Consider the following 27,541-nt stretch of genomic DNA (forward strand, 5'->3'; position numbering starts at 1 on the left):
GTTACAGTATTCCTGATGTGTGGCCAACCTCAGTGATCTTTTTTTCCCCCTCATAAAAATGCCACTGCTTTCTTTGTGACCTTTTTGACAATTTAATCTGCGAGTCCATATTTATGACAGCACAGTGCTTTGTGCTCTGTGGAGTGTATTTTGGCATTAAAGCAATCATTTAGATTTGACACTATTTAGAGCCAACCTGCGTAATTGCACAGTTCAAATCACAACTCTGACAGCCTTTTCAAGTTCAATCCGTGTGCATTTTTACATATCTAGCATAGCTGTTTAAAAAGCTATTGCATAAATGTTTAAAAGAAACCTTCATTTTCAAATACATAGAAACATAGTAAACTCTGGTGCGCACCATGTCAACCAGTCTGAGATCCCCTGCAAGTGGTTGTTGTAAACAAACTTTAGTATGTGGTGTGAAAGCAAGCTGACCTCAGTTTGCATATGAGACCATCAAGTCATGCCCCTGAATGTAGCCTCTCGAACTTGCTCATCTTTGCATTCTACAATGCATTTATTAGCAAAACATTGGCAATAGCAGCGGCGGGTGACAGGATGAACCACCTAGCGTCAATGAATACCAATGATCATGACAATACAGGAAAGAGGAATGTTTAACAATACATACAGTTTAAATTGACTAGGGATTAAACAGTTTACGGTTTACCGATATAAAGTGATAATATTTTAAACAGTATCAGGTTTTCAGTTTTAATTATCATGATTACTGTCGACTAATGTCATGTATGCAGTGCCTTTCAGAGACTAATTCATTTTGTTGCCACTGAGCAACTTTGTTTCTATATACAGCAAGTCGTCAGATGGCTTGAGCAATTATTAAAAAAAAAAAAAAAAAAGCAAGTAGTGAAAATCTAGTGACTTTCCTGGTATTATTGGAGACTTTTGAAGACTGATAGTCCAACACAGATGGAGTCCGAGCAGAAGTTTTTACCTCCGTGTCTAGAATGTAAGTGCTACAGCTGGCTGATTTCATTGCTGCCTCATCCCAAGTGCAGCTTTGCGTAGATATGTTGCACACAAACAATAAAAGAAGGTGGATCAACCAAGGAAAGCCAGAACCACAGTCTGTGTCCACTCATTCTTTCACTGGAGGGTAAACAGGGAAATATCCCTCAATTGCAGGCATCCGTGACATAAGCCGTGAGAAGCAGACAGACATCTGTCGGAATTCTCAAGTAAGAATGGTGAAGACCTTTAGAAAGTGCTCACTTTTTCTATTGAGAGAAAGTTTGAAGGAGGAAAACAGTCACTCATCACCTGGCCAATGCCTTCCTCACAGTGAAGCCTGGTGGTGGCAGCATCATATCGTGGCGGGGGTGTTTTGGCGGCCCCCGGGCATCCCAGCAACCCTCGCCCACCCCTCCCTCCCCAACCAGACTCCACCCTGGACGAGTCGCCAGTCACTCGTCCAGTCACTCAAACTACAAAATGAATTACCTATGAACACAGTTCTGCGATATTTCAAATTAAAAAATGATGATGTTGCAAAAAAAAAAAAATCCTGCTCGATTGAAGGACGATCTCAATATTTCATGACGGAAAAAGATGATCACTAAACAACTTTATGTTGATGCTGAACCAAAGCATGCAAAATTCACTTGACATCATTGACATTATTGAAGTACATCATACTTATTTCTTTCCCCATTGTCCCAATGAAAGCGTTAACACCCATCTGAACAATCAGTTGTGCATTCATCTTTAAAATGAAGTGTTTATGCACTGCACCCAAACAATAATAATTATCAGATGGACTGAAATGGTATGGTAACTTGTCACTTCACAAGAGACATATTCTAGAAAGCTGATTTAATTGCGTTGATATTGTTTTCAAATATTCGGGCCTCTGGAGTGCCTTCCCACCCATCAATTGTAAAATCGTAATTTTTGGGGCCATGATGAGAAGAAATGTGGAAATGGTTTTCCTGTCTTTAGGTGGCTCAGGCTGCTTGGCACTCACTTTTTTCTTCAAAAGTAAAATTCTGATTTGGGCTAAAAAAAAAAAAAAAAAAAAAGGTTTGTCCCGGTCATCATGGTAACTCAAAACCATTCTCGCGGTCGGCACGACCTAAGTAAAGGCGTCTGGGCTGAGCAGTGTCTCATACAGAGACTGTAAATACCAGATACAGTGTATACTGTACAAAGAGTGGGTACGGAAAGTATTCAGACCCCTTAAATTTTTCACTCTTTGTTATATTGCAGCAATTTGCTAAAATAATTTCCCCCCCTCATTAACGTACACACTGCACCCCATATTGACAGAAAAAAAATATGGGATTATTGGAATTTTTGCAGATTTATTAAAAAATAAAAACTGACATATCACACAGCCATAAGTATTCAGACCCTTTGCTGTGACACTCATATATTTAACTCAGGTGCTGTCCATTTCTTCTGATCATCCTTGAGCTGGTTCTACACCTTTATTGGAGTCCAGCTGTGCTTGATTATACTAATTGGACTTGATTAGGAAAGCCACACACCTGTCTATATAAGACCTTACAGATCACAGTGCATGTCAGAGCAAATGAGAATCATGAGGTCAGAGGAACTGCCTGAAGAGCTCAGAGACAGAATTGTGGCAAGGCAATTTCTGCTGCACTTAAGGTTCCTAAGAGCACAGTGGCCTCCATAATCCTTAAATGGAAGCCGTTTGTGACGACCAGAACCCTTCTAAGAGCTGGCCGTCCAGCCAAACTGAGCAATCGTGGGAGAAGAGCCTTGGTGAGAGAGGTAAAGAAGAACCCAAAGATCACTGTGGCGGAGCTCCAGAGATACAGTCGGGAGATGGGAGAAAGTTCTAGAAAGTCAACCATCACTGCAGCCCTCCACCAGTCGGGCTTTATGGCAGAGTGGCCCGACGGACGCCTCTCCTCAGTGCAAGACACTTGAAAGCCTGCATGGAGTTTGCTAAAAAAAAAAACTAAAACCTGAAGGATTCCAAGATGGAGATAATTAAGGCCAAAAAGTTCTATCTTGGTCTGATAAGACCAAGATAGAACTTTTTGGCCTTAATTCTAAGCGGTATGTGTGGAGAAAACCAGGCACCGCTCATCACCGGTCCAATACAGTCCCAACAGTGAAGCATGGTGGTGGCAGCATTATACTGTGGGGGTGTTTTTCAGCTGCAGGGACAGGATGATTGGTTCCAATCGAAGGAAAGATGAATGTGGCCAAGTACAGGGATATCCTGGACGAAAACCTTCTCCAGAGTGCTCAGGACCTCAGGCTAGGCGGAAGGTTCACCTTCCAACAAGACAATGACCCTAAGCACACAGCTAAAATAACGAAGGAGTGGCTTCAGAACAACTCCGTGACTGTTCTTGAATGGTCCAGCCAGAGCCCTGACTTCAACCCATTGCGCATCTCTGGAGAGACCTGAAAATGGCCGTCCACCAATGTTCACCATCCAACCTGACAGAGCTGGAGAGGATCTGCAAGGAGGAATGGTAGAGCATCCCCAAATCCAGGTGTGAAAAACTTGTTGCATCATTCCCAAAAAGACTCATGGCTGTATTCGCTCAAAAGGGTGCTTCTACTAAATACTGAGCAAAGGCTCTGAATACTTATGGCTTTGTGATATTTTAGTTTTTCTTTTTTAATAAATCTGAAAACATTTCAACAATTCCATTTTTTTTGTCAATATGGGGTGCTGTGTGGACATTGTGGGAAAAAAACATGATTTTAGCAAATGGCTGCAGTATAACAAAGAGTGAAAAATTTAAGGAGGTCTGAATAGTTTCCGTACCCACTGTATCTCTCTGTATTACCAGAGTTGAGAACTATTTTTTTTTTAAATACTCGCTTTATTGCACAATGCCATTTACCCACTTATATTCACATGGTTGCTAGGCAGGTGAAGAATCTAATTCCTGCTGTAATTCAAAATTTTAAGGATATGACTTCTTTTCAGATAAACCCCCAAAGGTTTTGTTGAGTCATGCAACGCATGAGTCATGTTCAAGCCAGCTATATCATTCCCACCTCACCCATGGAGGCTTAATTGGATCTGTAGGGATTTGTGTGGCTTTGAATAATAAGAAAAGCCTTGTAAAGCTAAACTGGGTTAATATTTATCCTGTGAAATAAGAGAATGTGTTTTCAATCATTTTGCAGGCTACGTAAGTTGCAATTACTATTACAAAAACCCTAAAAAGTCCACCTTGTCAGGAGTGTAACGCGGACAATAAAACATTAATTTAGAGCCTTGCTAAATATTAGATAGCTACAGTAAATATTGTCTGAAAAAGAGCATGTGTATTTCAACCAAAACTGTAACTGCAACATTGTTTTGAAAGTAGCTATTTCAAAAATGCATAGCACAACCCATATTGTGAGATCACATAGACCTTGTTGCTCACACTGCAGGCCCCAAATCCTATTTTTTCATATCCAGCTTGATTTGATGAAGTCTGAACAACAAAAATCTAATGGAATCAGATTTTCGCAAGAATGTGATTTGCCTGTGCTGTGTGGCAGAGCAAGAGGAGTTCAGTGCCAGAGCATGACAGCGGAAGTACGTGGCTTGTATTTGTATAGTATTTCCACTGCTCATACTTAACTATATTCTGTACATCATAACCACAACAAGACACACAGATGGCGCAATACAGACCACTGATGTGTGGAAACAAAAAGTCTGCCAAAGGCAACCAGTTTGGAAAAAAAACAAAAAACTGTTACCTTACCAAAAATAGCACATTCCAGACTCCAAAGACTTAACTGAACCCTTTTTGTACTCACAGTTATCGCCGCATTCATGACGCTCTCTCTCGGCTCTATATGACCATCGTCACATGCCCAACACGTCAATGCCCCACATTCAACATGGCCGCCATGTAGGCACAGGAGGATCTAGTACAATTGTATAACTGTGACCCGGAAATACGTGCCATTCTCTGCCTGCATTGCAGCATAGCACCAGGAAACAACAACGGCCAATTCTGGAACTAACAGACTTTGTCAACGATATTTTAAGTGACAAATGGAAACTATTTTTGGACACATTGTTCAGTCCCGATGGAACCTTTTATCTGATATCCGTTATATAGGGGTCCGTTTTATTGAGGTTCCACTGTATTTAACTAAGTTAAATACAACTAACCTCTATAATGTCTACTGAATTTACTTTTAAAAAAAACTAAGTTTAAGCCACTAACATGCACAGTTTAAATGTTTAATTCAGTGATTCTATTGCATACCATTTTAGGTAGCCCGCGTACTACGAGTGGTACTATTGCCACTTTGATAATCACTGACTTACGTCGTGTCTTACTTGTTATGCAGGCAACTGAGAGCTTCTTACATTCGCATCTTACTTGATCTGGAGGTGTTTGCAGTGTTGAAAGCAGGGTGATCTGACACCTATCAGCATAACAGAGAAGGAAACTGCTTACTGCCACAGTTGTGGGAAAAGCCAGAATCAAAGCAGCAAATGTAGAGAACACAGCAAGATATTGAGGCAACACTGTCAGATTTGGAAACAAATGTACATTGAATTACAGACACAAACACTTGCACAACCACAAACTCATATACACACTGCAGTGCACCTGCCAAGGCAAAGAATTGGGGAGAAAAAAGTCACTAATTACTTCTCTTTTCCAAACCATCGAACGAGTAAGTACCAAAGAAGAGACATGCGTATTCATTGCATGGCACTGCAGGATTGCCTGTTGACAAAACAAATAGATGGTTACCAGACATGGTGACAGATTTAGCAGAAGAACAAGGACACCATGATTAACACATCAGAAAGTCTCCACTTTGGCTTCCGAAAAACAATCGTACACGTTTGGATCACACTAGTTTTTGAGTAATTAGACTGTGGAGGTATGACAGGTTGGATTCACACATTGCATAATGCTGTTCTTAAACGTTTGAGAATGGGAGTAGGGAAATTTGTTCTCTAAAACAAGCCTGCAACTTAAGAACAGTAGGGTCAGCTTGAGCATTTGGTCATGACTCCTAACTTTTCCTTTACTGTAGTAATTAGTTTTTCCAATGTTTTTTTGCATTGAAACGCAATTAAATGTACATTTCCAGAGTAAACAATATTCCTCCCCCCCTGAGCCATCACATTATTGTGGTGGAGGAGTTTGTATGTCCCGATGATCCTAGGAACTAAGTTGTCTGGGGGCTTTACGCCCCTGGTAGGGTCACCCATGGCAAACGGGTCCGAGGTTAGGGACCAGACAAAGCACTGCTCAAACAACCCCTTATAATGATGAAAATAATTGGACCGAGATTTCCCTTGCATGGACGCGGGTCCGCGAGTCTGAAGTCAGGCCTGAAGGTGGGGCTCGAAGACGAGCGCCTGGTCTACACACATGGGGCCCAGCTGGGCACAGCCCCAAGAGGTAACATGGGTCCCCCTTCCCATGAGTTCACCACCTGTGTGAGGGGCCAAGGGGGTCAGGGACCTGACTACAAAAGCTGGCTCTAGGGACGTAGAATGTCACCTCTCAGGCAGGGAAAGAGCCTGAGTTGGTGTGCCAGGTTGAGAATGTCCGACTAGATATAACGTCGGACCCTGCAAACAGTCCTGTAATTCCATCTTTATTTCACTTCGTTTTTGTGTATTTAATCTGGAATCCGGTGTTCATGGAGCATTGTGACATCCATAGACCAACGGTCGTTTATGGAGAAGCATATTCCAGCACGATTCATTTTCCCTGATAGCTCCATGACAGCGCCATTTTCGCTCAGTGAAGTTGGAAGTGGGGCAGCTGTAGCGTACCATCAGGGATGCATTCACTGAGTCAGGTTTCAGTAAAGCAAAGAGCGGCTTACCGTGCAAAGCTTGTGTTGGTCCTTCTCAGGAGAAGCTGCTTGTCCATTTTATTGAAAATAATGCATAGATTAGCCGGGAGAATCAATCTCGGCTGGCGAGGCTTCACCTAGACGCCGGCATTCTTCCTTAGTATGCGTCGTCTACATTTTCACTAGGCCTTGAAGTGCAGCTTCCCCCCTAGTTCTTTGTCCTAAAAACCTGCCTGATGTTTACCAAATATTCCCTTGTGTAAATGACTGGCGTAAGGTCACCAAAAATGAAGAAAAATTATAAAAACAAATGAAGTTCCAGAGAGCACAGTACAGACGACCATCTGCAGGCACATGATGGAATGTAACGCACCTGTCAATTAGTGTACAGAACCAGGCATGTGGCGCAAGCAGTGAACACATCGCCAAAAACAAATTGTTACCCGCCTCCACTTTGACAACTTTGCTGAACTTTTGAGTATGTGCTGTGTATTAGAAGCTAATACCGATAACACTGTTAGCACATGCTTTCTTAGCGTTTGACATTGACATGATAGTACTCCCGTGCTATCATTTGTAAATGCCGGATCTTAACCTACCTTAGCTGCCGTGTTATTGGCCAGAGAAAACTGGCATGGCGGTTTTACTGTTTTTAGCAGCATCCCTGCATGCGTTTAATATTTTGAGTGGTGGTCACAGAAAGGTCTCAAAAGATTTGTTATGTACCCCTCCGCGGCCCATTTCATCCTGTTTTCTCTGTTTTTTTTCGGATACATTTTTCAACTCCAGTCTTGTAAAAATTTAAATACACCCACACTTCTGCCCTTGTTTTCTTTGTAATGTAGGTGCATCAATATTCCAGACTTCTGGGCTGCCTTACGCTATGTTTTGCAGCTCTGCAAGTGTCTATAACTGTTCACATCATTGTCTTTGTTTGCTATCAACATTGAGTTGCCCACCGAGTGAGGGAAGCCTCAAGATAGCTACTCTTATCTGAAACACTAAACGACAGTAAAACAGCAAATTTAAATTTCAGATGGTAATAGTGATGGTATGAAATTGTATCACAGTTTATTGGTAAACAAACTGTTTTATCACAAATAGACACAATCAAAAAGTTGCCTGCTCATAGATATTGTGCTTTTTCGTGGATGCATGTTTGTTTTTTACCAATATTTATTTTATAATCACAATACCTTTTGCAAATGTAAAAATATGTGACAATATGTCCATTCTTTTTATTCCTTTAGGCTTGCAAGATGTCCTGCCTGAGTTTCTGCGTGGGCGTTTTGTGGTTGCAGCCCTCAGTTATGTGGCATGTAACTCGGAGGGCGAGTTGCTCTGCCGTAACAATGACTGCTGGTGCCGATGCTCTCCTCGCTTCCCAGAATGCAATTGTCCCTTTGCTGACATCAAGGTTATGGAGGAGAACCTGGAGAACAGCAGAGAGGCCTGGAACAATTTCAACCAAGACTTCACTGAATCAGGTATGGGCTTAAGTGTTTGCCATGATAAAACTGCTGTTCATAGGATGCTTTCAGGAAGCTTGAAATTTTTTTTACAATATTTGTACCCCGCCTCTCGCCCGAAGATAGCTAGGATAGGCTCCCGCATGCCTGCGACCCTCGTGAGGATAAGTGGTACAGAAAATGGATAGATGAATTTTCTAAAAGGAATAGGTCCCCTGAACCAAAGAAGTACTAAATCCATCCATCATGAGTTTTAGACCAAACAAACTGATTCTGATGCCAACTTTTTTTTTTGAACTTCTTATCAAATTTGTAAACTTCTTTTCCCATCTGTTTCCCCATAAATTATTACCAAATGTTGCCTCATTCAGTAGTCAAAGCTCTACTTGGTTCAGTTTCAGACATATGGAGGTTTAGTATCAGCCTTGCATCATAGGAGGCAGTATTCATTTGTTTGATCAAACTGTGCCATATGGAATATAATCTAAGCAGAGGGGATTCTAGACACCCTGAGGACCCCAGGCAAAAGAACAGGTGTGTATGTGTGAGTGTGCATGTGTGTATGTGTGTGTATATATATACAGGAAATCCTCGAGTCACGACGTACTCGACCTACGACATTTCGACTTTACGACGCCCGTGCCTCAGCACCATAATGTTTCTGTAGTGCATAGTGCTTGTCTGTGTCTTTGCCTTTTTCGCCCTCCTTTTTTCACATTATGGCCCCAAAGAAGAAAGCTGGGTCTTCTAGCGATGCTGGTCCAGCCAAAAGAAAAGCAATTACCATGGAAACGAAGCTTAACATCGTAAAAAGATCAGAGAAAGGAGAGACGTCGTCAAATATCGGTAAAGACTTAGGCTTCAGTCGGTCGACCGTGGCGACCATTATTAAGGACAAAGCCCGTATTTTAGCGCACGTGAAGGGTTTCGCCCTTCTGAGGGATAGAGTGATCACAAAGCAACGTTTTTCGATCCTTGCCGAGATGGAAAGATTACTTACGTTATGGATCGAGGATGAGAATCAATGTAGGCTTAATATCAGCCAAATGCTCATTCACGAAAAGGCACGGCGTATTTTCCAAAACTTTGAAAGAGCAGAAAGGCAAGGACGCTGAGAAGGAGGAATTTACCGCTAGCAAGGGCTGGTTTATGAGATTCAAAGCCCGTGCCAATCTGCATCCGCAGATGAAGCGGTTGCAACAGTTTTTCCGGGTCATCTAGCCAAGATAATCCGGGAGGGTGGATATTTTGCGGAGCAAGTTTTCAACGTGGATGAAACCGGATTGTTCTGAAAGCGGCTGCCTAATTGGACCTACATCTCTAAGGAGGAGAAGACGGCCCCGGGCCATAAAGTTGGGAAGGAGAGGCTTTCTTTGCTGCTTGGGGGTAACGGTGCTGGGGACTTAAAGCTGAAACCTTTGCTCGTCTATCTTTCTGAAAGCCCCAGGGCACTCAAGGGGATATGAAAAAGCATCCTACCAGTCATCTGGAAGTCAATTAGGAAGGCATGAGTGACGCTAACTGTTTTTGAGGATGGGTTCACCAACCATTTTGTCCCTGCAGTGGAGCGGTACTGTGCGGCCAAGGGCATCCCCTTCAAGGTCTTACTTTTGCTCGACAATACTCCTGGGCCATCCTCGTACTTTGGGTGATTTCCACCCCAATGTTAAGGTGGTTTACCTCCCACCCAACACGACATCCCTGCTGCAGCCCATGGATTAAGGTGTCATTCCGTCCTTCAAGGCATACTACTTTAGAAGGACTATGGCTCAGGCATTGGCATCACAATTCATTGTGATGTAAAGTTGCTCCGGTGAAGTTTTAGCTCACTATTACGTTTTTTTTTTCTGACATCGGCTCTTACATTGTTTGAAGACTAAAATAAACTCTAAAATCCATCAGTACAGAAGTGCAACCAACCGTTTACCTTGTTAGCTGTCTCAATGTTGGCATAAACGTATTTTATTGTTTCACTCACCCAATTGACTGACTGTTGACGACACTGAAGCTCCATGCGGTATTGGCTGAGGCTTGGAGGGGGAGGGAGCACATCAGATGCTACACATCGTGAAAGCCTCCTTCGCACAATATAATCTTATTCCAAGTGTTGCACTGAGGCGATTGGTCATTAATTTTAACAAAGTTAAGACACACTTTTGTTCGCCGCCGTTGGGTACACGTCTTCGTGCACATTCTTCGTTGGTTTTCGTGGCTTCTTCGTTAGTTTTCGCCACTTCGGGGTCGGCAGAATCGGCATTGAAACGGGGAACCGATATTTTTAAATTTGAACGATTCCAGGAGAATCGGAACGTTAGTACCAATCGGTTCTTGATTCCCAACCCTAGATATGACCTGCATCACAATCTTTTATTCTATTTTTATTTTTTTTTAATGTGGGGGGCGCAACATGAAAAGTGTGATGTCGAAAAAGTGGGGGGGTTGTAACTCCGACATTCCTATTTCAAGACTACTACAACTATAACTACTACTTAAAAAATGGTTTAATATAAAGCTTTACTAGATATTGTCAGCCTAATTGCATAATTGCACAAGTAATTTTTTTAAGATTTTCTAAAAATAATAAACACATGAAATTCAAGAAACAACTGGAGTCCAATTCCCTCTAATCTACCTTTGCAGATTAACATGACCTGGATGACAGAGAATCTACATTTACATAACATAAAGACAACACAAAATTTTTAGCAAGCACATTGGTATTTTTATTCATATTTTGCCATAGTTTCATATTTTTCTATTCATATTTTTAAAAACGACTCAGTCTTTTAGGCTATTAGGCTAGCAATTGCCAAGACTCTTACAAACTATTTACAACTAAAATGCTAACATCATTTCTCTTCATAAAGATGATAAGCAAAAATTGTTTCCTCTACTTTGTGCTCCTTGTCAAGGTCCAAAAATGATCCTAAAAAATGTCATCTTACTACAGGTTTGCTTTTGTTTTGCTTCTGAATGTGGCGAAAAACACAGCGCATGGGAAGATCTATTGTAGTGGGCTACAGGCCTGGAGGCCGCCCTAATATTTGCATTATCACCTTTAACAGAAAGCTGTGAGCTTTTTTTAATTGCATTTATAAACAATACATCATTTCTCAGTAGATTGTTTTTATTGTAGTTAATAAGTCAAAGGCGAAGAATTTAAAAGTTGCCATGGCATTTTTCTGTATGGACACCCCTGCTAGCCATACAGTATTTGAGTGAGCAGCCAGGATGGAGATGTGTGTACCATTTTTCTGCATTGCCAAAAATTCTGTTTCAAATTCACTTGTCTTTGTGGTGTTAAATGTACCTTAGGAGACTAGCTTTTGTCTGACGTCATGCATGATGGATTTGATTTTGTGTGGCGTTGAAGGCCTTTTGTTTTAGAATATTTTGGTTGGACTGGGTATTGTATTGCTGTATTTTCAGCCTGCAAATGACATAAATGTCCCAAAAACTAGCACTGAGAGCAACCGTCATTTTGTGGTATGCTGAGCCGAAGTGATTGAGGCCATTGAGTTCAACAATCTTGTTGTTGTAAAATGGATTTCCACCAAGCTGGGACTATTTATCACATGGCGAGGAGGACTCAGGTGTGTGATATAATGATGGTAATGATGCTGAACAACTCTGCCGTCTCATACTAAATTGGAAAGTGAAGCCAAATCACCTACTTTTTTCTTTTTCTTCATTTGCTTCATGCAGCGTTACTTCTATACAACTTGGAAGATATAGACAGGATTTAATTGGACAGGTTTTGGCAGATTTATCTGATGTTGGTGGGTAGGCTGTGCTTTCTCTGTAGCACTCATGGGATTCGGATGCGCCATTTATTTGGAAATTGTTTTGTGAGTCACATTATAGCAGTAAACCGCTCTTCCATGCATTATTTGACTCTTTGACAGCAACTGAATTCTTCCGTTTTTCTTTGGATATTAAATCTTTCAAAAGGCGCAACAAAAGAGAACGGAAGAGGGAAAGAAAGTCATTTCAAGGTGTTTCTTGTTCTGTTGATTTAATAGGTTTTGTCAGGAGATTAACTTTGTGCTGTTTGTCATAAAAAAATTAGGCTTTTGTTACATTTGCTAAAAATATCGTGAAACAACACATGTATATTCTGAACACCAGCAAACACGTGTTCAGGGAATTATCAAAGTTTTATCAAATTTGGAGAAACAAGTCCACTTGGATTTAATTTTACACAAAGCACAAGACACAAGTTGAGATGAAAAATGAATGCTGTGTGAGGGGAGAAGGCCACTGGGACACTGCTGTTTGGATTTCAGAGCTTTATCGCATCATAACCACATCTGCGTTTGCACACACGTGCAGTTTTTGGTCACAATGACTCAGAAGAACCAGATTTCCATGTTTTGCTCTTCTGTTTTTCAGTTTTGATTACAAAACCAAATTAGCTCAGATGGTGTCTGCTGTGGGTAAATGAATTTTGCAACTCATGAGGTCACTCATACATGAAACATCAGTGCTCTGCTCCAAAGGTAGGAAGGCATTAGTCTTAAACTGCCCATTGAGAGATAGGAAAATGGACAACGACTGGTCATTAAAAAGAAACGACTTTAAAAGGAAGTATTAGTTTGTGCCAGGAACACCTGAGCATAACTTCACATAATTAAAATGATGGTATATTGTATTTAGTAAGTGTACAGTAATGTTTATGTTTGCAGGATCCACTTCCATTCATAATTCCGTTGTTTCTAATTGTTGTTGTGAGTGGGGGTGTTCTATTGATTCTTTCATGAGCAGCATATAGTAACAGTCAAAACTGGAAAGCCTTTTCTTTCAATAGGATAATTTTTTTTAACTTGTTTAATAGCTTCTAAAATCGATTCGAGGCACACTACCTGAATGAAGACTTTAATCAGCAATATGACTCCAATGGATGCAGTTGCGATTCAGTAAATGTTAACAGCACAAGTGGTTCTACAGCATTCTGTTACACATTACTGTTTCGACTGTGACATATTCATCCATGCCCATCTCCTACATTTTTATAGACAACCGTTTTTCGAGTTGAGGCAGGAATAGTAATACTATTGTTGAAAACCCACTTGGAATGTCTTTATAGCTTTTGTAAGCTTTAAAGAAATGTTTATCCCAACGGATTTGGAGAGTGGAGCCCAAGAAGAATGAGTAAACAGACTGACTAACTTGTTTTTATTACTGCATTAAGATGACTTGAAATATGTACATATAATTATTGGTGGCGGCACAGTAGACAACACAGCCCTATGTGGAGCACAAGGCAGTGCAAACTCGAGGCCGGATCCAAAGCCCGGATAAAAGCTGTTGGATTTATCTTACCCAACATTATAATGAATAGACACAAATCCTCTGCTTTCTAACAAAAGCAGAGGGTTGCGTCAGGAAGGACATCCGGCTTAAAACTTTACCAAACAAATATGAGCGTTCATCTAAAGAAGGCCATACCGGATCGGTCGTGGCCCGGGTTAACAACATCCGCCCCCGGCACTGTTAACCTGCAGGGTGCCGGTGGAAATTCAGTGACTGTGGGTCGAAGACAAAGGAAAGGTGGAAAGCGGGTTCTTAGGCAGAAAGAGAAGAGGAAAGCACAGAGCCCAGAACTGAATGTGATGATTAGGAGAAAGGTTGATATATTGTGTGTCCAGGAGAGCAGGTGGAAAGGCAGTAAGGCTAGAAGTTTAGGGGCATGGTTTAAATTATTTTACCATGGTGTAGATTGTAAGAGAAATTGAGTAGGGGTTATTGTAAAAGCAGAGTGAGTTAAGAATGTCTTGTGAAAAAAGTCTCAGATCGAGTAATGAACCTGAAACTTGAAATTGAGGGTTTTATGTATAATGTGATTAGCAGCTATGCTCCACAAGTAGGATGTGACCAATAGGTGAAAGAGAAATTCTGGAAGGAGCTAGACTAAGTAGTTCTAAGCATCCCAGACAGAGAGAGAGTCGTGATTGGTGCAGATATGTACATGTTGGTGAAGGAAACAGGGGTGATAAAGAAGTAATGGGTAAGTACGGCATCCAGGAAAGGAACTTGGAGGGACAGATGGTGGTAGACTTTGCAAAAAGGATGCAAATGGCTGTAGTGAACACTTTTTTTCCCAGAAGAGGTAGGAACATAGGGTGCCCTTCAAGAGCGGAGGTAGAAGCACACAGGTGGATTACATGTTGTGCAGACAATGTAATCTGAAGGAGGGTACTGACTGTAAGGTAGTGCTAGGGGAGAGTGTGGCCAGACAGCATAGGATGGTGGTGTGTAAAATGACTCTGATTGTGGGGAGGAAGATTAAGAAGACAAAAGCAGAGCAGAGAGCCATGTGGTGGAAGCTGAGAAAGCTGTTGTGCAGCTTTTCGGGAAGAAGTGAGACAGGCTCTGAGTGGACAGGAGGAGCTTCCAGAAGAATGGACCACTACAGCCAAGGTGATCGGAGAGAGACAGGCAGGAGAGCAGTTGGTGTATCTTCTGGCAGCAAAGGAAAGAAGGAGACTTGGTGGTAGAACCTCAAAGTACAGGAAATCATACAAGAGGTTAGCTAAGAAGAAGTGGGACGCTGAGAGGACCGAGGAGAGGAGAAAGGAATACATTGAGATGTGACATAGGGCAAAGGTAGAGGTGGCAAAGGCCAAACAAGATGCATATGATGACATGTATGGCAGGTTGGACACTAAAGAAGGAGAAAAAGATCTATTCAGCTTGGCCAGACATATTAAGGGCGATTAAGTGTAGAGATGTAAATGTGTTGACTGGTGCCAGTAGTGTGGTGGAGAGATGGAGAGAATACTTTGAGGAGTTGATGAATGAGGAAAATGAGAGAGAAGGGAGAGTAGAAGAGGCAAGTGTGGTGGACCAGTAAGTGGCAATGATGAGTTAGGGGGAAGTTAGAAAGGCATTAAAGAGGATGAAAAATGGAAAGGCAGTTGGCCCTGATGACATTCTGATGTCATGAGATCAGCTCCTTGCCCCTCCTCATAGTTACACCACCTGTTTATTATGTAATTAGTGTCTGGGTATTTACTCTCCCATCTTTGTGGTATAGTGTGTTTTCAATGTCCTGTGTTCCATTTCAAGATGCTTGTGGACGCTGTGGTTCTAGATCATGCCAGTCTATGTACAGAGCTTTGAGTAATTTCATTGTATTGACAAGAACTGAGTCTGCTTGATTTGCTTCTATTTTATTTTTTCCCATTTTCTCCCCCTTCCTTTTACTCTCTTATTTTCACTCATTAATCAATTCCAAAATCATCACTTTTCAGGCATGTTTGTTGAGTATTAACATTGCATCGTCAGAGAGCAAGCCTTTTTCAACTCTTTATATTGGTCAATAATTTGTAACGATATTAGACCCACACAGGGAATGACTAATAGTACTGTATATATTTGAGAAAAAAGTGACGATATGTGATTAAATAAACATCAAACCGAATATTGTCCATCTTATTTGATGTAGAGCAGATTTCATAATCTACTATTAACTGTATTTTGGGCGGATGTACAGTATGTGCATATGTTTGATCAAGATGTGACCAAACAGTTTTCTTTGTTTCCAAATAATATTGTTTGCTCTTTGCGTGCAGTGAGCTTGGTTGTTGTTGGTAAAGGTGAATGTACATTATTTATGAAAAAGCTCTGTCTTATAGACCAATCAAAGGCCATTATGCCACAAAAGCTGTTGTCTTGGGAGTTATGTTTTTCAGAGTAAGGATTTTGTGAAACACTGCTTAATTGAGGAAAGGCTGTCCAGCTCTGATAGAGCTGCTTTAGCAGCGTCAATGTCATTCTTATAGTCATACCACCACAAATAAGACGGGTTTAAGGCACGTGCATATAGTTGAAACCCAGAAATTCATAACATAGCAAAGAGCTCTACAAATGCGCTTGGTGTGGGATGCTCAAAACTGAGAATGGCTGGGCTGGCATATCTTCCATTTAGGGGACAATGGCACTGGAGTTAAAGTAAAGATGTGGGGGAGGTCCTGGCAGCTGAGGATACTGAGGCTGACGGATTGGAGGATTACACCCAATGACAGAGGGATATGGTTTTCTCTGGGAGGTTGATATGTCAACACACTCAGCTATACTATAGTAAAGAGCTGAACAGGACATAAGAAACCCACACTGCCATGTGTTGCTGTGTTCAGTAATCTCCCTTTTTTGTCTTCGTTGTGCTTCATGCAGGCTCTGAGAGCTATGCATTCAGGTTAGTTTTAAATCAAGTATTGGCTCCTTTAGAGCAGTGCGGGGGAGGTCCTTTTCAACAGAGACAATGTGGATATTCAATGCCGTTGGATGCACTAACACACAGAAATATCGGTTATTGACTGCTTTATTTTTGGGGACTTTTTGGATTAACAACCAGTGCAGGCAGTGTTCTGACAAGCTGGTATTGTTTGGATCTTCAGCCTCTCTTTGCCTGTCTTTGTGGGTCGTTAGTGTCCAACACAGCACGTGTTATAAGAAGAGAGGCATCAACATTTCAGGGGTTCATTTTAATTAGTCACCGCAAACCACTTAGATGGTTTATGGCCAAGAATAGATATTTATAACCATATTTAGTATTGATTATTGTAAAGCTTCCTAGTCTGCAAGTACTCTTTAAAATCTGATACTAATGTCTCTATTTAATAGTCAGTGTGTGTATACATATCTGTTACAAATTCTAACCAACTTTCCTGACTGCAAATTCATTTAAATTGTGAACCCACACTGTTACTCTCTCACCTATATTGGGGTAATTCTACCTTTCACTTATAAATGTTCACAACAACAACGGGAGGCGAAGCGCCGCTCACAATACGCAATCCTGTTGGTCGAGGTCAAGGTGCGCTGTCGGAGAGTCGTCGTTGATATGTCACACTACACTGAAGATGTCCGAAAAATCAAACATGCTAGACTTTTCATTTTGGCGTCGTAGGGCTATCGTTGGGCCACATCATTGGTTGTGGATTATGTCACACTACAAGAAGTTTTTTTCATTCCTGACAAAATATGTCGGGCCCAATCTGGGAAATCCCCCATGATAGCTCATCGGACAAATATCGGGGCTAAAATAATGTAGTCTGATAGAGGCATTAGATACTTTTTTCTGCTGTGTCGCACATTTTCCCAGTTGGTGAAATTTCAGAGAGCTTGATCATTTCTGCCCTTACAGGGTCACTTGTCAATCACAGGACACATGTAGACAGCCAGCCATTCACACACATTGCATACATTCATTCCCTCACAGAGCGGGACACACTGCATGAACGAAAGTCAAGTGAGTCAACCACTATGCCGTCAGTCACTTCAATTAATCCCTCAAATCATAGAGATGTAAGTGATGGTGTAATTTGTCTGATATTAAATGTAAATATTTCACTAAGCTGAATTGTTCTTCTACGTTTCTGCATATTTACTTGTTTATGTTTTTACAAAAAGCTTTACAGTTGTGTTTTGACATGTTACCCAAAAACAACGGGGTGTAAATTGAAGATTTACAAAAACAAGGTAGGATTAAGTAAAGCACATGCTGTAGGTGAGAGGAGCTGTTGAACTTTTTGGCTACAGATAAATAAGTGGGTGACATGATTGGCAAAAGAGTGTTTTGCTGTGAAGTCTCATTCAACTCAACTCTCTGCTTCCAGCTGCAAGCCTGATTGGCTGGACAGCGCCTTTCCCATTGCTAAGTGTCAACATGGTCCTCTGGAGAATCAATTAGAACACAGAGAGAGCCTATCAAATGTCATCACAGCGTGTCTGTATTTGCAAGTGCGTGTGTGTGTGTGTGTGTGTGTGTGTGTGTGTGTGCGCGTGTAAACAGCTGCTCAGTCTAGAAAGCCTCTCAGTTAATTAGGTGCTCATTAATGAGCCAACACTCAGAGATGTCTTTTATTTTTGTATCATTTTCACACTCTATTGAGGGTTTATCATCTCCATAACTTATTTTTTCCCCCTAGTGAGGATAAGCGGTACAGCAAATGGATGGATGGATGGAATTGGAGAGTTTGACAGGATGACAAAAAACACGAGGTCCTATTCATCTACATCTCAAATGCACCTGAGAAAAAAAGCCATCTCCTTCAAGTTAGTTTAATGAAGCGTTTTCAGGGTGCATTCACAGGTGTCAGGAGAATTTTATTTTATTTATTTTGTTTCAAGCCGTAGGTCTGCTTTGGGTGTTCACAAATCTCACCAATTGCAGTATATCCTATTCTCTTGCGTATCTGTCAGGTAATGTTGCTATTACAACACCAGTTGTGTTCAAGCTGAATAAACTTTTTTTGTTTTTGTTTTTTTTACAACAAAGCGATGGAAAGTTTTCTCTGTGGGTTATTGTGTTTAATATGTGTGTTTCTTGAATTCCCCACAATATTTTTAGCAGTTACCACGGGTAATGCACACACTGGAACATTTACTATATTTTGATAGTGGGTTCTGTGATCGATGTGCAATGTAATTTCTGTGGTGGGAGGATCATTCTGAGTATTAAAAGCCGGTAGGTGTATTATATATATTACTTTACTAGCATTATATTTCTGCCAGGCATAAAACTCAACCCTCACGGGGTCTGTACTTCAAATTGTGGATACAGTGTAATACAGTAAAGTTTAAAGTAAAAAAGATACAGCAAGGGGGCGTTTAACTTGGGCTTGCTTAAGCGGGCTATGACTGTTTTTTTTTGTTTGTTTTGGGTGTTTTGGGTTGTCCTGCGTTGGGCCCTGCTGGTGGCTGGGGCCCCCATGCTTTCCAGGGGTGATGGGGGCGGTGGCAGCGGAGGGGCTCGCTGGGTGGGGGGTCGTGCGTGAGAGGCGGTGGGCCAGTGCCCGTGCCCCTCCCCTTGGGACTGGTCGGGTGCTTCGGTCAGGCTCGGGACCTCCCTGGGTCCTGAGTGGTCGATGGCATCTCCCTGGTTGGGTCCCCTGTTGATTGGTTAGTTAATGCATGTCCTCATCCCCCCCAATCCCCCAACCGCCCAATCTACAAATGACTTTTGTAATGTTACTTGTGTTCAAATATCTAGACTGTCTCACTGTTGTTCTACTGTGGTTTTCACCCCTAGTCCCCTTGTCCAGTCTGTCCCTCTGTCTGTCCCCTAAAATCCTTTTCTGTCCGGCTGCATTTTCAATAAACAGCAGAATAATTAAAACATTTTTTTAAAATAAGCAGAGGGAGTATTTCAATCTCCCCTGTTGCACAGCAAAACTGTTCCATCACGAAGGCATACAGAGCCACCATTCTGCAAGGCCATTCAGCTGAACAGGACAGGTTTAAAAAAAAAAAAAAAAAAAAAGATACAGCAAGGAGTAAGAGTTCATTGTAGTAAAAGTAGTATATTTAATTTACTCTCATAATTATACAAAGTATGACTTGTGTAATTTATAGGTTAAGTCCTAGAAATCTTTTAGAAATCAGCCAATCACCTGACTATAATCCAATCGAAACTTTATGGAAAGAAAAGAAACTCAAGGTCCATAAAAGAAACTCACGGAACCTTCTAGACTTAAAGACTGCTTGTATAGAGGAATGGGCCAAAATCACACCAGAGAAATGCATGCGACTAGGTTCTCCATACAGTAGGCGTCTTGAACCGGTCATTGCAAACAAAGGCTTTTGTACAATCCATTAAATAAATACAGTTGGCGTGTTCAAGACTTTTTTCCCTGTGTCATTTCACATGATTACATATCACTTAATTTCTGATCTTATTTGTTCTACTTTCTTTGTTTGTATGGATTACTTGGGTTGTTCTCCACATCTGGTGAATTTGCATGTCAATGGGACCTTTGGATATATATATATAGTGAGAAAAATGGTGATGGCTGCTGTATATATTCACTAGAAAATAAATGAAATCTGCACAGTGGTGACTGTTTCATATATGCATTTCAATCTGAATATGTGATACTTTAGAGAGGTGCAGGTATTTTATTTTTTGTTGTAAAAAATCACACTAAACCTTGCCTTGATTTGCATTTGTTCCTGTCTATTGTTATGAGTGTGTGGGTTAGATATAGCCCAGGCTAATGTTGGTATTTGTGAATTTATTTCATAAAACTCTGACTGGGGCTTGTGTTGTCTTTCTGGTCATATTCTTTGTATCTTCAAGCAATTTGGTGACTTACCAAATTACTCAGGAAGGTTTCATTTTCCATTAACAATAAGAGCTCCACTGACTTTATATTTTTGGTACCACATTAAAATCATATAGCCAATAAAGCTAACTATCATCGATATGCAGGTGAGTAAACGCACTACACTGACCTATAAAAACAAATCTGCGTTGCACTGAATCCGCAATAAGTGAACCGTAATATAGCGAAAGGATTAATGTAAATGCTTTGAATGGTTTGACTTGACACTAGGGTGCCTCTCACCTCCTTTCAATGTGCCTGGAGCTGAGTGGCATTCATTATCTGATTTGGCAGGGTACTAAGCAGTCTTCAGTGTGGGATGCGGCCAAACAATGTCCACTTCTAGGCCTTTCTTTGGCTCTGTCAGTATCTGTTGCAACCCACTAATTACGTGTGTGACGCTCAAGCTTGGTGGCCACTTGCCACATGTCTTGCAATGGCAAGATACTATTTACCAATTGTTCAGTGTCGTCTTGGTCACATGATTTCAAAGTTTGAACAGCATGATGAGGAGGTCTGTATAAATATAAATTCTTACTGAACCAGGAAATGTATTTTATTTATTATCGATTCATTCATGGATCAAACACTCAGGAACCCTACTGAGGTTGTAGAGCTGGTCCACTGTTCGTCTGCAAGGACGAAAACCACACTGCTTCTCCTGAATCTGAGATTCAGGCTCTTTTAATACCAGGATATTGATGATATTGTGACTATTAGGACATCCATAATATTAACATTTTACTTTTTTACTCACAGAAACAGTTCAGGCAACATACCCTCGAGCAGGGCTATTCAAATAAAATTTCAAAAGGGTCCCGATCGAAAAATTATTATTGAAGCAAAGGTGCAGAAAATCAATCTAGTGTCTATTTATTGTGATATTTTTTTAAGTAGCCGAGTTGCTGTATCGCTACATCTGCTTGTAATCAGTACCTCACTGAAAACCAAAAACCTTTTGGCATTCATCATAGTCCAGTAACACAGAACTAAAAAAAATATGTATGGCTGGTGATATGTACAGTTGTGCTCATACGTTTCCATACCCTGGCAAAATATGTGGAACAAAAAACAATTTTATAAATATGACTGAACAAGGACCATATCATTATTTGTTGTTGTCTTTTGTTTAGAGATTGTGCTTTTCTGAAATGCCTTAGTTTAATTTGAATCTCATTAAAAATCTAATTAAACATGTTGCGCCTGATCCTTCATGTTTTCTTGAAAGAATGACACGTTCCAAATTCTGCCCGGGTTATTCAAACTTCTGAGCACAACTGTGTAATGTTCTCTCATTCATGAAATACAAGTAAGTGCAAGTAAGAGCAAGTAAATACAAAGTGAAAAATATACATGTTCAAATAAAGTGCTTAACTACAAAAAAAAACAAAAAAAGTTTGAGTTCCCTCTTTTCTGTTTAGCATCTCGACACAAGAAAGAAGTCAAGTCAATTTTACATATTTTAATTAATATTTGTTCAGAACTTTTGTTCATAATGGCGTTTCATATAATGTATATGCACTTTTAATAAGTGCTGCCAGTGGAAACTTCCCACTGAGAAGTACAAACAAAAATGACTAAGGCCGTTCCATATTAAGCACTGTTTGTTCCAAATGTTTTCTTCCTTTTTCAGTCATTTTCTGCTCTTTGTCTGTCTTTTACTGTCTTTTCCGTGCTGAATCTCTTTCTCTCTCCCCTGCTATGTTTCTCCTTGTCTCTGTCTGGTCTGGGCGCAGTCACTGAATACCGCCTGCGATGCAGATTTGATTGGCTGAAGGGGTGGCTGAACTCGAATGCCAATCGCAGGGCACAAAAAACAGCCATTCGCACTCACATTCACACCTATGGGCAATTTAGAGTCTACCACGCATGTGTTTTGGGAGCACCCGGAGAAAACCTACACAGGTATGGGGAGAACATGCAAACTCCACACAGGTGAGGGACCTCGGTACTGTGAGGCAGATATGCAAACCAGGCACACCGTGCCGCCCCATTCTCAATCCATATGGTTTAATATGATGTTGGTCTACCCTTTGCAACTGTGACAGCTTCAAGTCTTGTGGGAAGGCTTTCAACAAGGTTTAGGAGTGAGTTTATGGGTGTTTTTGCCCATTCTTCCAGGGTCATATTTGTGAGGTCACAGTAAGTATGTTAGAATAATACAGGACATGTATGAGGGCAGGAGAACATTGGTTAGGTGTGCTGTAGGTGTGACAGAGGAGTTTAAGGTGGAGGTGGGACTGCAACAGGGATCAGTCCTGAGCCCCTTCCTGTTTGCAGTGGTGATGGATAGGCTGACAGATGAGGTTAGACTGGAATCCCCGTGGACCATGATGTTTGCGGATGACATTGTGATCTGCATTGAAAGCAGGGAGCAGTTGGAGGAACAGTTAGAAAGGTGGAGGCATGCACTGGAAAGGAGAGGAATGAAGATTAGCCGAAGTAAGTGTTGGATTTAGCTCACCAAACATTATAATGAATAAACACAAAAGGAATGAAGACGTTGGTCATTTTACTCATGAGGAGGGCGCATGGGAGATTGTTCAGGTTACAGCCTCTCAACACGCTCTAAACAATCTCTCCCGTCGCTCCTGCATTTATTTGAAAATAGGGAGGTTTCTAAGTTTACAAGACATAACGTACTAAGCTACAAGACACAACACACTAAGGGTAGGGTTTCAAGGTGAAAACAAGGCACCTGCCACGTCCCGGCCACGTCCTTCTCTCAGATGATTCCTGCTGAGTCATCTTCTTGAAGGCGAGACATCTTTCTTTCTAAACATTGTCCATAATACTAATGCAAGCTAAGCAAATAAATGATAACTTCTACAATATATCTAACATTTCCCTCCTGTTTATCATGTATTTGCACAAATTCTCATATCATCTTACAGTCACTTCATTTCGATTTTTTAACTGTAGAATCATTTTTATGAAACAAATACATTTATACTCAGAGTAAATTTGTCATACATGAATTTTGTAGTCTAAACATCGTAATCATCTGAATCAGGAAACAAATCAGTTAAAGCAAAATCATCATCATCATCATCATTATCTTTATCATCAAACAGTAATGGATACATCATCTCCATACGGTTCTCCATGGGGTTATGGCTGTGGTGATTAATTTACTGATTAAAGCCCGAATGCATGGGATACAACAACATCCACAAAATGTCAGAATGGCTGCAAAAACAGCAATTGATATCAATATTGGTGAAATTAGGGTTTTATATTTACCAAAAACGTCCATCCAGCTGTCCCACAAGGAGTGTTGATTGAGGGTCCGTAGACCATCGATGGCTCTGGTCAAGCTGCCATCTGAAGCAGTATTGTTTGTTCTCCAAACATACCGCAAACACCTCCCTCTCTTGCGAGGAGTGTGTCGACAGCTATGCGGTTTTGGAACGTCCTTGAAGAGGTAGCTTTGAGCTGCTCATGCACAGCTTCCAACCCACTCTGAGTCCAATTTCCTAATCTCTGTACATTGAAGTGGATATAGTTTATCCCATCAACATTTTTATTAATCGTACACCACCAGCATATGAAGTCCTCCTGCAACTTGGTCAGCTAATTTGTATTGATTAGGAACCCCACGAGGAACACCTATGGCGTTGATGTATATTTTATGTTGGATAATTTTGCCTCTGCCAGGATAAATCTATTTTTTGTCTATGTTCTAGATTGGACAAAAACATTGGTGCCCTTTCCATTAAATCTTGAACAGGCATAGGGTATACTGACACATGCAATATCAAAGTGATAATAGTTCACAATCCAGATCTTTAGGTAATCTATCAAACAGTCTATCATCTCCGGACCACCACCAGCTGCTGCTCCGTGATACTGGCATAAATTTTGGTCCGACTTTTAAGGTTACTTTACACCGTGTGTCGTTAAGTGGTCCTATTTTTTTTTTCCTTTACTAATCATGTTTATACAAGTGAAATTATTCGGTGCTACTAGAATAGAATTTTGTCCCGAAACTCCTGTGACTACAAGGAACCAATCATAAGTAGTTATGTTATTAACCATTAAAATGTGTTCACTTTTCTTTGAAGTTTTTTAATGGCATTTCTGGTTCAACACGGTTGCCATAACACAATGCTACTCGGAAGTGGGGATCTTTTCCGCCAGAATATGCCCACAAACTCATCATCAAACACACTGGGTGACTTGATTTGTATTTCAATATTAAACTATGGGCCATTTTGCTTATGTTAAACTTCTTTCTATATTCTTTTGCTATTTTTTTGTGACCAACTGGACCAATCATAACCTGTTTCACCAATCCTCAATTCTGCCCATTCTCTTGAGCATCATTGGTGAGAGCCGCATATGGAATTATGATTAAAGTATCTTGATTTTGGGAGGCACAAAATATTAAACTGTTTTGCCGCATTTGGAGGTCATGCCCACAGTTCTGATCATCAACTGTACTCCTTTTGGTACGAGTTAATGCTTCCAAATTTTTTATTATTGGGTTGGTCATATTGGTCCAGTTGGTAGGTGATTTCCTATCTAAAAAATGCGTTGTATCATTTAGGGTGGGACGCCCCATGTACCACAAAACAAAATCAACACTATAGTAACCAAAGTTGCTATGTAACAACTCATCGAATCTCGTAACCAACGCGGGTGTGCCATTCTGCTGAGTTCTCACTAAACGGGTTGGTGTCTTTTTTCTTCACTGACCAGCAAGCGTTTTCAGAATCTACACATCTGCTCCCGCTCCGTTATCAGACTTTTGCTCACCTTCCCTATTTGAGTACTCAGCTGAAATGACTCTTTTACAGTGTGTTAAATGAACCCACGTGTTTCTTTCTGCTATTTTTTATTGTCCCATTCATTCTTTCCACTCGACCTACACTCTGAGGGTGGTGGTAAGCACAATGGTTTTTCAAATTGATGTGGAACATGGTTCCTATTTTATTGATTATTTGATTTACAAAATGAGTCCCATTATCACTGTAAATGGTTTCAGGTATGCCATATTTTGGAATGATGTCTTTACATAGTGCTTTTGCCACCGTCAGAGCATCAGGTGATTTTGTTGAGAATAATTCGATCCATTTAGAAAATGCATCTATGATAACCAAACAATACTTTTTTCCTTCACTTTGGTTTAATTCAATATTCCTCTCCTGGGCCTCAAATTGCCTTGTGGATTATACCTAGCACAAATCATACATGCTCTACAAATTATTATTATTATTATTATTTTAATAGGAATTAAAACCATAAGTTGTATAATATTGATTTATCTGTCTTACCATCCCTCCTGTTGAGACATGTGACACAGCATGGCTCAATATAGCAGCCCATTTGAATAGTTTTTTTTTTTTTTTTTTTTTCTCTCTTTGCTAATGTAAATTTCATTTTGTAGTTTTGCACTTTGAATTGCGTTCTTGTTGTGGAACCCTCTTACTGGCTATCAGTATAGATTGTACCATCTTTATTTATTTTTAGTTTGCATGCCTCGGTTAATGCTACTAATTCAGCAGTTTGTTCGGCCAATTCCTGACAATCATGCTGCGTGCCTTCATCAGGTAAGGGTGTTAGCGTGGCTGGATTTAAGGTTGTGCATCGCTCAACAGTCAAATGTGGTTGTGACAGCAAGATGGCCATGCAAGATAAATATCTTGCAGGTGTTAAAAACGCCATATTGGTTTGCAATAGGAGAGCAGACACTGTATGTGGGTCCTTAAGAGTTAATGGATGAAATAACACAATCGTGGAACTGCTCTCTATTGCCATTGAAGCTGCCACAACTGCTCTGACACAATGCAGTAATGCACACGTCACGTTGTCTAGTCTAGTTGAAAAATAAGCTATTGGTCTCAGTTTATCACCATATTGTTGTGTAAGTACGGAGGTCATGTCATAGTGTTTACAATCTACAATTTGAATGAATGTTTTATCATTAAATTTGGAAGGCCGAGCGCAGCCCTGGACACCAAATGTTGTTTAATGTCACAGAAGGTCTTTTCCGCCTCTGTATTCCATAGAACAGGTGATGTCATTTTAAGGTTTGCTTCATACATAAATTTTGACAATGGTGCAATCATTTCTGCATAGTTTTGAATCCATGCTCTCCCTTAATTTGTCAGACCTAAAAATGACATCATATGTTTCTTTGTTTGTGGTTTAGGGTTTTTTAAAACTGTAGCTTTTCTGCCTTCTAATATAGTCCTTCCTCCTACACTTAGATTATGTACCAGATATTTGACTTGTTTTTTACACCATTGCAATTTATTCTTGTTAACTTTATGTCCCTCCTCTGCTAGATGACACAGTAAGGCTAATGAATCTTTGCATGTCACGCCCTCCTGGGGGAGTGAATTTAGACATGCTTGTTATTATTACTTGTGAATAAATGGTTGGACTTTCACAGTAACCTTGTGGTAATCTAGTAAAAATATATTTTCTCCCTCAAATTTAAATGCAAACCAAATTTGACTGTTCTTTTCTATTGGTATAGAAACGAAAGCATTGCTTATGTCAATATTTCTTCATCAATTTCAGTGAGGATCATTTGGTCCAATCATACAGGATGCATGTGTCTCCCTTCATCAGCCTGCGTTGTCCAAAACATCGCATTCCTGATTAGACCAGTTGACGCACTGTATTCCAGTTTGTTTTCTATTTGTCGCCAATCATTTGTCTCCTATCCTTGTTTCAGTAATGTTCCCACATGTTTCCATTGTGACCCATAATCTTTGCACAATGAAATACGTGGGACACTTGTATTTTTATACAGTTCCTTTAATTTGTCCAGTAAAATAATTCCTGCCGCGACTTTTGCTTCATTGTCTGAGTACAGATAATCTTCAGTAATTTTATCAGGTGTCGCATGTTGTAACTTGTTTTCATATACTGGGTCTTGCATTGGCGTGTTTTTTTTTTTACCACAGTGTTGTATGCAGCTCATCATTGTTTTTTTTTTTTTTATCTTCTATTTGTGTGATAAGCTGCAAGGCTGCAGACAACAGACTCTCTCCCATGTTTAACGGTGGTTTGTCTGGGATATCGATTGTATAATAGAATGTACTTTCTCTGTTTTCTAGTGTCATATAGAGGTTGTCTCTTTTTAATTCATGTTTTCGTTTCACTACAATATTTTTATTTGAAGATGGAATGAGTATAAGTCCTAGTTGGAATAAGCCATCTCTT

The 27,541-nt window shown here is 40.5% G+C and overlaps 1 protein-coding gene across 1 annotated transcript in view; it reads left to right on the forward strand.

Annotated features, from left to right (window-relative positions):
* Window positions 1-27,541, forward strand: part of brinp2 (bone morphogenetic protein/retinoic acid inducible neural-specific 2) — a 164,949-nt gene that overhangs the window by 120,192 nt on the left and 17,216 nt on the right. Inside the window, exon 6 of the mRNA XM_061694147.1 lies at window positions 8,040-8,276. Within this exon, the coding sequence (XP_061550131.1) occupies window positions 8,040-8,276 (237 nt within the window). The remainder of the gene's footprint in view (window positions 1-8,039; window positions 8,277-27,541) is intronic.

Source organism: Phycodurus eques, chromosome 13 (genome assembly GCF_024500275.1).
Source record: "Phycodurus eques isolate BA_2022a chromosome 13, UOR_Pequ_1.1, whole genome shotgun sequence".
In the NCBI taxonomy this organism is placed as follows: domain Eukaryota; kingdom Metazoa; phylum Chordata; class Actinopteri; order Syngnathiformes; family Syngnathidae; genus Phycodurus; species Phycodurus eques.